Below are 14436 nucleotides of genomic sequence, written 5' to 3' on the forward strand. Positions count from 1 at the left end.
GGGCAAAAAGGTCAAGGCTTATATTGAAGGTTAACAAAATCATCGTAGTTTGATCATAAATCAGTGCATACTTTAAGTAGTTGTACCTAAGTCTAAGTGACACCCAGCTACATGTACTATTTTGTCTCCACTACACAACAAATAACACAGTAGTGTACACCAAATAAGTTTATTTAGGGAAGCCTGCCGAGAACCAACCCGAGGCATATATAGCCCGAGGAATGCATACATACATATCTTCGCAACTGATATACCATATACAATCCTGATATACAGTCAATTCCTTAGACATTAAAAAAAAGGTATACATTACTAACATGCAAACTTCACCAAGTCTGGATTAACAGAGATGGGCAACCGCTTACAAGGACATAACTACGGTTATACAGAGGCCAGAAAAAACCTGTCAGAAAAAACCCCTTTGGGGAAAAACATGACAGGAAATCTGGGTAGGAACCATGGCCCAAACTCAGAGCAGTTGGCAGCCCATCCTACGAGGCTTAACAGCTAAAGAAAATACGTTTTCAAACTAAAATAAATTTGTCATCAGCCAGAGGTGAACGGTTGGTTCTGAGGCCTAGATGGACATCACGTGCTATACTTTCCCTTATATACCACTGCATCATTACCCATGATGCTCGGGATTAAGGCCCAGGCCTTGTCGTATCTCGTGCCGACAAAATATCTATTTCTGCCTTATTCGCAGACTCATTCGTTAGAAATACCATATTTTGTCTCCACTACATAACAAATAACACAGAAGTGTACACCAAATAAGTTTATTTAGGGAAGCCTGCCGAGAACCAACCCGAGGCATATATAGACTGACAAAGAATTGGGCAAGACGCACGAGGCTAGGTGATATAATACCACCAAAAACACGAAAACGCCTTCAGAGCCCAAGAAAACGCGATACTTCGAGTCATTGTTCAAAATTATCGTTCACGTATGTGTCTTTGGCTTTTACCGATTTCCAAAAACCATGTCGTTGGAAAACTCTGTCGTTTACTCCATTACTTGCTATCGTAATGGCTCCCCCAGATCTTAGAGAATGCAAACGCAACTCGGACGGTTCAACTCCGAGACTTTGCAGGTCCCAGAGAAAAGCCCCTCTAATTGTAGAGTAACTAATGGGCTTATCAGGGGCAACAAGCTTGCAAGAGCCCTTCCTTTTAGAAATAGGCTTGAAATAAAATCTTTGGAATCAGGGTGTGTCTTAAACATAACTAAACACCTCTTAAGCAACACAACGGGGCATACAGAACTAGACAATTATAACATAACGACTTCGTCGCCTTTCCGGAGCTGGACATTCTTGCTTTTCAAAACCTTAATAATCATGAAGCCTTTTTTTAAGGGAAATATCACTTCTTATTCTAGACACATCGTTAAACCATAACAGTCCCATCAGTCCCATTTGCTTTGGAAGAGAGCACAGTCGTCTTCGGCCGATCTTTCAGCCCCTCAAGCAAATTGTCAAGCGGTCCGTCCCGGAATGCCCTAAATCCCGAATGACAAATATCTAAACGAGAGATAAAATAAGGCAAAGTGAGGAGTACAATCCAACAAGAAATAACTAAAGAAATAGTCAAATAAAAATAGAATAACCGGGAATAATCAAACTCCAACAGAGAATACATAGATAAATGGAATCTGCAAAGTGGACCACAAATGGGTCCCTTTAATTTCAAACAATGCTGAATAAATTCGTGACACAAACTCGTGTCATAACGCAATACGCAATATTGACGAGCAATTCTATGATTTAAGTCACTTCAAGCCTGAGTAAATGCCAAACAACCCATAAGCTAAGTACAAAGGACTTAGAGCAACTACGCTGGGATTGACTGAAACAAAATCACATTTGCACCCAGAAGAGAAAACTTCCGCGGTGAATACAAAAGCCTGCCGGGCTAATTACAACGATCACAGTCTTTACTGAACTTCGTACAGAAGCCTACGCCTACAAATGGGTCCCTTTAATTTCAAACAATGCTGAATAAATTCGTGACACAAACTCGTGTCATAACGCAATACGCAATATTGACGAGCAATTCTATGATTTAAGTCACTTCAAGCCTGAGTAAGTGCCAAACAACCCATAAGCTAAGTACAAAGGACTTAGAGCAATTACGCTGGGATTGACTGAAACAAAATCACATTTGCACCCAGAAGAGAAAACTTCCGCGGTGAATACAAAAGCCTGCCGGGCTAATTACAACGATCACAGTCTTTACTGAACTTTGTACAGAAGCCTACGCCTACAAATGGGTCCCTTTAATTTCAAACAATGCTGAATAAATTCTTGACACAAACTCGTGTCATAACGCAATACGCAATATTGACGAGGAATTCTATGATTTAAGTCACTTCAAGCCTGAGTAAATGCCAAACAACCCATAAGCTAAGTACAAAGGACTTAGAGCAGTTACGCTGAAACAAAACCACATTTGCACCCAGAAGAGAAAACTTCCGCGGTGAATACAAAAAGCCCGCCGGGCTAATTACAACGATCACAGTCTATACTGAACTTCGTACAGAAGCCTACGCAAGCACAGGGAGATCTGGGGCGGCGAAATCAATTCGAAGGGCTATAGCATCAAAGTCCAGGGGTCTGGAACCGAAAAGCGAGTTTCGGGCTTTCCCGCTGATAAAGAGACCTGGGAACTTGGGTAAAAACACCCAGTCAATTACGAAACTGTTCCGTTGCACACCGTCTCTACAAAAAAAAAAAAAGTCCATAAGCAAGAGGACTTCCACAAGGGGAGGATAACCGCTCCTCTCGCCTTACACAATTCCATGTGCTTTACCACTCTAATTAATAGGCACACTGGAGGACAAATCCAATCATTATCGTGCCCCCAATCTTGGGAGAAGGCATCTACTACTACACAGCCGGTCTGAAAAAATCTCAGAGTTAAATCTTGGTACCTTAGCGTTATAGGGACAAGCAAATCTGTCAACGGTGTGGGACCCCCAAAATAGGTTAATTCTTTGAAAGATAGCTTCGTTAATGGTATAGTCATCATAATCGGTTAAATTGCTTATTGCATCAGCCTTAGCGTTAAGCTCCTAAGGGATCTACTTAACCTCAAGTGATATGTGAAACTCAAGACATATTTGGATAACTAGGAGGGCCAATTGGTGCATGTCAGCTACCCTACAACTGTTTTGAAGAATAGATTCGACGTTCTGGTTATCGGAATACCAAATAACCTTAACACCAGAAAGATGACTCGCGAAAGCTTCCAAGGCGAGGCAAACAGCTTTGAGTTCTCTCCATGTAGAACTTTAGGCACGCACTACAGGAGACCAGTTCTGATAAAATACTAAATTTGATTCTTTTACGAAAGCACCACAAGCCGAATTGGGGGCATCTGAAAAGGTGACCCTGACCGGAAGGGACTGGACCGACGAACAAACCTTGCTATTGAAGAATACCAAGTTGTTCTTCCAGAAACTGATTTCTGAAAGAGAGTCGTCTGAGAGAAAAACTTCGCTTTCCCGAGAGCGCGCCGAATTCACGACCAAGAAAAGAAATCTAGTCATAATACGGGCGAAGGAACCCACACAGGGAGAGAGGGAAATTATTCGACCTTTTACAATGGCGACTCCCTTCACGTGCACTTTCAGGGAGGTTGACAAGACAGTAGCTCAACAAGGCCAGCGTTTAACTTTTCAATACGTTCGTCGGTTGCTTGTATAGTCCCATCAATAGTGTCGAGAATCACACCCAACCAGGTGATAACTAGGAGGGGCTCCCAAAGGGACCTTTCCTCATTAGGAACAAATCCAGACTTGAGCAAATCTGAATGGACGACTAAACTGTTAACTTTAGCAGAAACAAAATCTGTTCCCCCTCCTAAACCATCGTCGAGGAAATGAGCTATCGGGATGCCCTGGCTCCTCCACGATTTCTGTAATGGCTTAAAAATCGATGTGAAAGCATACGGGGCTGAAGAAAACCCGAAAGGAAGCACAGAGGCTCTATGAGCTCTGGAAATTTTCAGAACTGAAAATATCTTGAAACCCCGTTCCCAAAATCCCAAGAAAAAGCGAGAAATTTTCTGTGGTCTGGGAAAATTTCAATATGGTGATAACCAGACTAAGGTCAAATTTAAACAAGTAATAATTACGATCAAAACAACTGCCTAACGCCACCCAGATCTTCACATTTGAACTTCTGTTCGTATATTAACTGGTTGACATGTCGAAGATTCAAAACGAGCCTTTGCTTTCCCGAACTACGGGTAGAAACTGAAAGTGGGTTAATGATATCGGGCTTACATGCAAGTTATGCAATTACGTCCAAGCGAAGTAAATCGCTGACAGCTTGCGAAACAAAAATCACTATTCTCACGAGCAGAAGTATTGTCTCTCTTAACAAAAGGTGTTTGAAGTTGGAGGAAGGGAATTTTGTAACCCTGCATAATAACATTTAGGACAAATTGCGAAACTTCCAAAGTACGTCAAAAATCCAGAAATTTTCTAAGCCCTCCACGCACAGAAGAATAGGTCAAATCAACTGCAAGAGAGCCTGAATCCGAAGGAATCTAACAAGAAAGAATCAGCACAAGCGGCAACGCTAGGGTCCGAGTCAATGGCACTGCCTAATTCCGATTGCGAAGGCAAACTACTAGCTTTGATATTAACAAAGGAAAGAACTACACCTGAGTTGCAGCGCTCCTCTAGTCACTTTGTTTTTCTTAAGAGACTCGTTGAATTTGAGACGCTTGGTCTCCTTCATCTGACTTTCCGCCGATTCTTCGTTCGACCGTTTGATCTGAGAAACGGTCTGCTCCAAGAGGCCACTAAATTTGTCATCAGCCAGAGGTGAACGGTTGGTTCTGAGGCCTAGATGGACATCACGTGCTATACTTTCCCTTATATACCACTGCATCATTACCCATGATGCTCGGGATTAAGGCCCAGGCCTTGTCGTATCTCGTGCCGACAAAATATCTATTTCTGCCTTATTCGCAGACTCATTCGTTAGAAATACCATTTTTTTGAAAAAGTTGCTACTTGTCATACAAGGCAAGGGGATGTGCTACTGGTTTGGGTGGCATTTTCATGACTCGCTTAGCCACAATAGGGTTACATTTTCGATAGAGTTACTAGAGTGGTGACAAACACATTTTCATGATTTGGAAAATTTTCATACATGAAAGTAAGGATTTACAAACAGAAAGGTTCAAATTAGATTGAAATGTACCAAAATGTTAATGCACTGAAGATGAAAAGTAAAGTGTTCTAAATTCACGTAAACAAATGTGTTGCTTCATTTTAGGATCATGACCTACTTAAAAGACTTGGTTTTAGCTAGATAGATGCATCTATAAACAGAAATTGACTAAGTTGGGATCACAAAAATTACATTTCTGGTAAAGTGACTAACTTAGCAGGTGGGGTGTATAGTTGGCCACAGAATAGATTATAATGGGGCATGTATCATGACTAAGTGGAAATACATGCATTGTCAGTTGTGTTTTCAGGCATTTGGTTTGTGTCTTTAAGCCAGCTGTTAGCATCTGTGCAGTATTTATTATGTTCTGCAGAGTTTGCAGCAGTACTGCTGTGGATGTTAGGGCCCTGGGGCCATCCTCATCCAGTGGTATTAACCTTATCAGTGCATGCATTGTTTTACCAAACCTAACTGCAAGGTTTCTTTTGCAGGGTCTATTTCAGCAAGCTGCCACTTTAGCATTGAGTAGGCCAGTTGGTGTTCTAGCACCTCGGGGTGTGACTGTAGTTGCAGCTCCTGGGCCCCTTGGGCACCTAGCTTCCATTTGGGATGTGGGTGTGAACTTGATATTAAGCTATTTATTTATTTATTTGGAATATTTAGACAGGCTGGCTCAGTTTGGCTTTAAAAAGCAGGTTTAAATGTGGGCTTCTATAAATGATAACAAGGCCAGATGACCACACTGGGAGCCACATTCATCACTCTTTGTTGAAGTCTGTGTGGTCTTTTACTCTTTAACTCTCAAGATCTGATTATTAATTGATTCTCCACTCTAGATGCTGCACATTTGTATATTCATCAGTTATGAGAACTTTTCTGTTAGATCAAGAAAACATCCTCTACCTGAGAAGTCTGGGTATTCTCATCACCTGTTTGCTGAATAATGTAAGGATATTATAGGGAGAAGTTACCTGTTAATCATTTCTAAGAGTTAAAGGGTTAATGTCCCCTGCTTATAACCAGTACAGAGAAGATGCAGGAGAGTATGGGGCCTATGGTTTATCATCCTTAGCCAAGAAGACTAGAACATCTAACCATTTGCAGATGTTGTATCAAAGGCAGCACGTTCTCCTCAGTTATTTTAAGACCCTGAGTGTTGTTGTGGTCTGGGGCTTGAACCCTCAACTACCAACACAGCCATAACACCTTCGCGATGTAAAAAGAAATGACAAGGACACATCCAAACCAGTTGCTAGATACTTTAATCTCCCTAATCATTCTGGGTAGCATATAGCACTTTGTGGCCTTTCCCTACATCTAGGCAGTTTGGAGGGCCACAAAACTCCAGAACAAAAATTATCTTTCAAACAGGCATTCTTAAGCCCCACAGTATCAATGAATGCTTTTCATGTAAGTAATTTATTATTGTTTTCTCGTCACCATATTCCCATCAATAGCATAGCTCCATTTTCTGCATATAAATGCGCACACAACCCACAATTCCTCCAATTGCTCTAATGAAGGGCTATTGTGTTTGAAACATCAGCTTTTAAACTCTACACAGTGGCCAGTTTACATTATCAACTCAGTCAACAATACTAAATTACCCTGTTATACTCTCCCATTGATGCAGCACCACAGTTTCTTGAGAAACTTACCCCCTTTACCTGCACAGCAGTCCAGCACTCAATGTGAGCAAGCAGAAAAAAATTCCTCTGTTTTTATTAGTTTTTCAGAATATTGTCACTGTTCTTGTACACAGGATCCTGTTCTACCCATTTTTTTGCCTGTCTGACAACTGAAAACAGACTGATTGGGTTTTCTCTGGGTTTTCTTTATGTTACAACCAGGTGAGCCAGCTATTACTTTGTTTATGAAAACCAATTTAATCAGACTGTGAGTTTGTTTTTTAATTAGCAAATACAGTTCTCAGAACTCTACAATGCCAATACTTAATTGAATTATTACGCTAATGTGGAATACTACTCTTGGCTTTGAAATAAGTGATGTTTATGTTAATTTGGACCAATTGTTTTGTACAAATGTCCTGGTAAATGGGGAACACAGCATGGCTTACATGTGAAACAATAGACTAATTTGGTTCTCTCTGCTTAATTAACCCTATCAGCCCCAAGGGTAGTCAACATGTAAGTTCTCCCTCCAGTAATATTGCTGAGTCATTCATTAAGAACATGAGAATAAAAAAAAGATTCCCAACTCAAGACGCTCTGATTACAACATGAATTCTCCTCATCAGTACCAAAGGTATTTCATAGTGAAGAGTCTATAGAATATGGATATTAATGTTAACCCTTTAACTCCCATGAGTGACCAAGACAGAATTTCTCCTTACAATATCAATATAATATCAAGCAGACAAGTGATGAGATTAAAGAAAAATATCAATTAGGGGATTATAAGTTGATCCAATACCAAATTCTCCAAACCAACATCATAAGAACTGTATGGTAGACAGTAAGGAGAATTACTAATGAGATCTTAGGAGTTAAAGGGTTAAGGTGTTATACTACAGTAGAAGTACTTTATCAAAGTGATTGATGAAAACTAATTGACAAGGAAAGCAAACCAGGGTAATCAATTTTCTTAGATTCTAAAACAAATATAAAAGACTTGTTTGTTCTTCGCATGGGGGAATCAATTTTATGTTTATTGTATTCTATTTTAATATCCGATCGTTTGAACTGTAAAGTTGTAGGGGCTTATTTCAATGCAATGCAAAATGTGCAGTGAACACAATAAACTGACCATCCTGTACCTAATTCGAATATGGCGGGCATCGCCATCGATCGACCTAGCAACCATTACTCTCTAACGAGGTTAGTAAGGGTTACCTCAGTTCTCATATGTCATCAGGGGTCGTAGATACTTTTTCTTGTTTGAAAAATAGTCAATAATGAGTTGGAATTGATTGACATTCTGCTCACCAAGAAGATAAACATAGGCATGCGTAGCATGCAAGAATTATTATTTAGGCTGGGAGGGTTGAGACTGGAAACTTTGTGTTCCTAACACTATCAGTCTTGTAACAGAAAAAGAGCATAACTTCTAAAGAAACGAAAATATCGCATTACTTCACCTTAAAAGAAAGGGAAAAAAACTGATTTATCTGAACTCACACAGGTTTTTTTTTTTTGGTCTATTGTCTCTATTGTCTAAAAACCCCCAAGCAGACATAAAATGTATCCGTGCCTCGCCTACTATTGTCTCCTTCGCGGCTATTGTTTAGTCTCGTCTCACAACGCCCTCTATTCCCCGTTAGAGAGAGAGCGTGTTGCGTGACGAGACCAAAGAGACTACGCTTACTACCGTTTCTCAGACAGAGAGAAAATCAACATTATTCATTTACAGTTGGTTGCCTGCAAAATTATTATTATTATAATTCCACGTAATTTGACTGTAAAAGGCAAAAAAACCTAAGTTATCTGAACTCACACAAATACTGTCTAAAAAGCTCTGAGCAAAAGTGAAATGCGTCGGTGCCACGCTTAACGTTTTCTCCTTCGCAGCTGTTGTCTAGTCTAATTAGAGAGAGAGAGAGAGCACGTTAGTTATGGACGCTGATTGGTGGAATACAATACAATACAATCCAAGCACAAGAATGTTTGAGCGTTGTTTTCATGTACGTGACGGAAGTAAGTTGTTTGGCGCGTGCGAACGTGAGAAAAGAAGCGGATAAAACACCTTTAAACTTAAAATTGATAAAACAAGTTGATTGCAAACCTTTTATATACCGATAAACTAGACTTCAATCGACGGGGTTCTTGCGAAAGCCACAAATCATTACACATCAAATGAGTCCAAATTTTCTGGTTAATGTCATTCTTTGTGCATGGCCTCCTGATTCCATAACATCATGTACGAGAAAAAGTATCCAAACGCTGTGGTTTCTGCTTGATATCCAAGTGCTATAATGTGATTGTGCGAGATAAATACCCTGATGCGGCAACCTGGTTGGTGTGAGACACACCCTTATGCGGCGATCCGATCAGTGCGAGCAACATATTACTCAACACGTAAATAGCTATTTTTTTCATGATAAAAAATTACTAAAAAAATGCGAACCAACACCTGAAATATCAAGCTTTTCCAAAGCCAGTTGGCACCAGGACCAGTGGATTTTTTCCAGAACTAGCGTAAAAATTGCTCCTTTCTTTTCCGAATTTAATGCGCGAGACATATTAAATTCCGAAAGACATGAGTGCTTCTTCGAAAGCGGAATAGTAGCTAACAACTTATCATTTACAGAGTTTGCCAGCTTTCGCATTTTTCCGCAAGGGCAACATGTGGAATGACACATTTGGCGTGTGGTTGACAGCTGGAGCTTAACTGCACCAATCAGGAACTCCGTGGGTAACAGGAGTTTTGCAAAATAACAATGTCATCGGACAGGCGTAATCTTCACAATTGGGGGACTCCTGCTGGTCTTTTCCCGCATTTTTACTAGAAATTGTATATATGAGACTGGCTGGTTGATGACCTGGAAATATTTCATGTAGTTTAGGAGGCTGTAACTGTGTTTGAAGATTTCACCCCAAAATTCAAGAACGTCACAAAAGACAAAGCTGGAATGGAAGACGTTAAAACACTACAAAAATCATCTTTGAGGTGGCAGAGGCCGTCGAGAAATTTGGAAAGCGACACCTGAGTGGAATGAGGCCTTCAGAGAGGATCGTTTTTCCAAAAATGGGTGAGGTTGTGGCCTTCAATCCTGTTTAGTTTCAAAGTTTATTCCTGTTACTCACTGACTTGCTGACTGACCCTCTAAGTTGCCTAATTCCCTAAAGCTAGATGATGTAAGAGCTCATGTATAAGCCCAACTTTTTAGAAACGTTATTGATGAATAACATCGATTCGTCTGTTCTTTAAATTTGTCTAATACTTTGACACTCTGATTTTTTGCGGTGTGAAAGGAAATTCAAGGTATTCTTAAACAATCAACAAGAGAGAATCAGAATCCTTCAAATTGTGAAACCTTTCTTCTCGCTCTGTTTATTGAAACTTTTCTCAAATAATAGATTGATGAGCAACACTTTACTAACTGAAATTGACAAATCTTACCAATACTTTCCGCTTACTTCATACTATACACTGGGCTCAAAATTGGCCTATCGTTTGCGATGCTTATAAATGCAAAATTGTTAACCGTACTCTTAAAAACTCCCCAATGAACTCTATAGCTCTCCAACGAAACTGTTCGAGGAACGAATTCAGTTTTCACAAATTCAGTCCGTCCAGTGCTGCTCATTGAAAAAACGTTGTAAAATGGTTGAAGGGTAAATAAGAAAAAAACAATATTCGTCCATCCAATTGTTGTTAATGTTTTTGTTGCTTTGTCTCATTGATTCTTTTTGTTTTTTAACAATTATTTCACCAAAGATGCTCGTCAACCTCTCCCTCAAATTCGACTGAGTGTTTCTATGTCCCTTGGACAGATCATCTTCCTCGCCGGAATAAACGCCACCGAAAACAAAGTTAGTGGCCTCTCTTTCTATCCGTGGAATGAATTGACTCTTTGCACCGTGAACGTCTTGTCGAAAGGAGCACGATAAGAATACGAAAACTCGTCCTTTCCATAGGCTGCCTGTGTTACAATAGCGGCTCTAATGCAATATTTCTTGATGGCCGCTTCTTTTAGATGCTGATCGAGGGAATTTATCTCTACCTCTTCGTTGTGAAAGCTTATAACATCAACACCAAGATGTACATGTATCACGTCATCTCATGGGGTGAGCTTATTATTTTAAACATGCACTGGTAACTGTAACCATGCTGTCGGATCACCAAATATGGTGTCGTCATCTAGCGAAGTGACACGATTTCCTTCCTTTCTTTATGGGTAGGTCTTCCAGTGATCATGGTGGCCATTTCACTCGGCATCGCTGCTGGAAAAGAAGGGTTACAAAGCTATACGAGTGACAAATAGTAGGAAAAAATTCAAGGGTTTCTTCTTGCTTTTCTCCTTTTTATTTGTTGCATTTAAATCTTTGTTTTGTTTTTGCATATAGTTTGAAATCGGTATCATTTCATTTGCTGACAATTTGTGTTTCTTTCTCGTGTTTCACTTCTTTGAGTTTAGTTGCTGGCTTTCCTCGACTAACAACCTGATCTGGATATTTGTCGCCTTTGTAGCTTTCATTGAAATTGTGAATTTATGATTAGTGTTGGTGATTATGACTGGTATACCTGGACTACTTGCTGCTAAAGATTTTTTTCTCTGCTCTGTAAAAAATAATTTAACTATTTATGATATGATCCTACAGAATATTTACCATTTTCCTTTTCCTATTTACCCACAACAAGCTTTGGACGTGGCTATTGAGGGCCTTTTATGACGAGAAAAACCTGTTGAGACAATGTCCACACAGGCATAAGATAGCTTCATAGACTCTCCAACTTTTACTACATAGTATGAAGGAAAAAAATTCTTCCTCCTTCCTGTTGATGGGTTCTCACTGTTTCACATTGATATCTTACGATATTTTTTCGCGCAAGAATAACTAAAAAAAAAAACATTGAACAAGAAGAAAGGAGCAGGAAGAGTAAATTTATATAATTTAACACGAGGCCTCACTTGACATAGTTCATTTAGTGTAGAGACGTTCGTGATTTCTTCAGCTCATTGTCAGAGAATCGAAGCTCATAATCTAGGTCCCACAGTTGGAAGTTCTATTCCCTGTAAATGACTCTTTATCCGAAGCTTGTTACCAAACTAGTAACGTCTCTGTCAAGGATCCTCTCCTGCTTTGCCTATTCGATAACCATATCTAAATAATCAATTTATTTTCATTGTATTCTTCAGCTCAACTTCTTGATACTCCAACGAGTCATAAGGGAGATGACCAATTTGTTGCAGCCAACAGGGGCAGACAACCATTTTCAGCAAATACGGTAAGATTTGCAACATAAGACTAAAACAATATAGCCTCCTGTGAGGCTCTTTTCGCCAAACTTCGTCGCTCATTAACCAGTAAGGCCTTACGATATCTAACTAAATGAAAATTCTTCGTCAAACGAAACTTGAGGAATATTTTCTTTTAACTCCTAGAATTGGCATCAAAGCATGCGTGCTGATGATTCCCCTGCTGGGTGTCACGTGGCTATTCGGTCTTCTCTTGCCTGTGCATAAAGCTCTCGCTTACATCTTCACCATACTCAACTCTATTCAGGTGAGTGTTCGATGATATCTCTCAAAAGCATTCAATCTCTATTATTATGTTACTTTCTGATCAAGTGAGACACCGTTACAATGGTCACATGATATGTTTTTGGAATTGTGAAAACAAAAGTTTTTAACCATGCAAGAGAAGACAGACTTCTTTTTCAATTATAAGATATGTAATTTTCCTTCCTTCTTGAAAATCTCAATAGATATTTGACTAATTTGTTTGCATATTTAGAAATTAATGATCCCGAAATCATCTTTATGCTGCAGGGTTTTCTGATTTTCGCTCTACACTGCAAGCGAAACACTCAAGTAAGAGAAAACATTAAACTGATTATTAACTCCATATCATCAAGTTTTAGTGCTTTGATAGATATCCGAGTGGTACTGCTAAGAACCATATTTCATGTTGCTTGTCTATCTGCAGATCAGAGAGCGATTCAAAAGAAAAATGAATATCGTTTTTCTATCTTCTTCAAAGGACAACTATACAAGGAAGAGCTCACAGGTCAATCCAAGTGAGGTTGGGGATATAAAGGCAGTTGAATTGCAGTCTTTTCTAAATTTGAATCGAAATCGCACTTAACTGGATCCAGCCAACTGGAAATAATAGTCAGTTACTTGGTACAAGTACTTACAGCGATTAGTCGGTTGCGATCGGTCTGAGTTGCGATCTGCAGGTAAAAGAGGTCATTCCGTTCATCTTTGTTTAAGCACTCAACTAGTTGTAAACGTAACCTAACTTCATGATTATAAGGTTATTTTCTCGGCAATCGGACATTTTCAGGCAAGATTCGACGAAATAAACCAATCTATAATTTTTTTTATATTTCTAATGGCTCAGTATGCTGACGACTATCCTTCGAATAAGATTACAGTCTGCCACAGACGAGGCGGGAATTTATGCCAGGAAATCATGACTCTTCTTTCTTCAAAAAAAGCACTCTAACACGCAGCTTTAATAGAGTGTATTTATGTTTTGATTCTTGGACGCGAACTCTCTGCGCTTACGGCATGATTATTTCATATTCGGCGTTTTACTTATTGAGTTTTAACAAATTTTTCATCAAACATTATTATTACTATTAACAATAAGCTATGGATAATAACTGAATATAAGTTTGTAGAAATTTCGAGAATGCCTAGTCATGCTGATATGCATACCCAGGAACTTTCTGCAGCATTTTACTGGGTTTCGTAGTTATGATTTAACACTAAAAATATAGTTGTGTTGTAAGCTTCCAGAATTTTCTAGAATACTTTATACATAAGGAGTCGGGAGTGTTGTCGGGAGTGACTGACCTTTCAGAAAGCAATACCGAAAGAGAGCTATTGTAGAAGATTGTTAATTTAAGGGAACTTTGGAGACAACTGTGAGATCGTGTCAATGGTGAGCTAAGATATAGTTTTTAGTTGGCTTCAGTAAGTTTATTTAAGGATAATTGTTCTACTTCCCGTTAAGAGTCGCTCATTGTTGAGAATATTACAAGTTGTTTAATTAAGTAGTCGGGTTTGTTAAGGCCTATTTACACGGCACGACTTTGTCGCATGCGACAAGCTTACGACAGGCCTACGACATGACTTAAGAGTCGTAAGCGAGTTGTAGGTTTGATTTTCACGAAACAATTCCTGTCGTAAGCCTGTCGTAAGCTTGTCGCATGCGACAAAGTCGTACCGTGTAAACAGGCCCTTAGAAAATAATGCTCTTTCTGTCGGTTAAATTGTACCGTAATGATACTAATAGTACTAGCAGCTAGCGCTGACATTCAAATTTGTTGCTTAATGAATAAGTAGATGAATACGTAAATGTTTGAATAAATAAACAACTAATTTAGAAAGAACAGAAAAAAACCCCTAGACTGGATCTTTTGTGGATCAGTTACATTTACCCATTTGTTTTCACATTCCTAAAATAAGGAGTATCGTTTTGAATCGAAAATACAACGATTAATTGGAATTAAATTGGGGCGATGTTAGGTGGAAACGGGCATAAACCAACAGATTATAAACTATTCGGTACAAATTATTAAAGAACGATTCAAGAACTTTTATGCAGCGTAAACAATTT

The 14436-nt window shown here is 39.2% G+C and overlaps 2 protein-coding genes and 1 long non-coding RNA gene across 3 annotated transcripts in view; 2 read left to right on the plus strand and 1 right to left on the minus strand.

Annotated features, from left to right (window-relative positions):
• LOC149051961 (uncharacterized) overlaps nt 1–14436 on the minus strand; it is a 193801-nt gene that overhangs the window by 18032 nt on the left and 161333 nt on the right. The window lies entirely within an intron of this gene.
• On the plus strand, nt 7237–11032 carry LOC149051963 (uncharacterized). Its single transcript, XR_016186475.1, has 4 exons — nt 7237–7450; nt 9708–9893; nt 10583–10677; nt 10842–11032. It is a non-coding gene; the product is annotated as an uncharacterized LOC149051963 (long non-coding RNA).
• On the plus strand, nt 11217–14219 carry LOC149051964 (adhesion G protein-coupled receptor D1-like). Its single transcript, XM_089206493.1, has 5 exons — nt 11217–11349; nt 12006–12094; nt 12252–12372; nt 12639–12680; nt 12850–14219. The coding sequence occupies exons 2-5, from the start codon at nt 12042–12044 to the stop codon at nt 12952–12954; spliced, it is 321 nt and encodes a 106-aa protein (XP_089062619.1). The 5' UTR covers nt 11217–11349; nt 12006–12041; the 3' UTR covers nt 12955–14219.

This window comes from Pocillopora damicornis, chromosome 1 (assembly GCF_964200805.1).
Source record: "Pocillopora damicornis chromosome 1, jaPocDami1.2, whole genome shotgun sequence".
NCBI lineage: Eukaryota > Metazoa > Cnidaria > Anthozoa > Scleractinia > Pocilloporidae > Pocillopora > Pocillopora damicornis.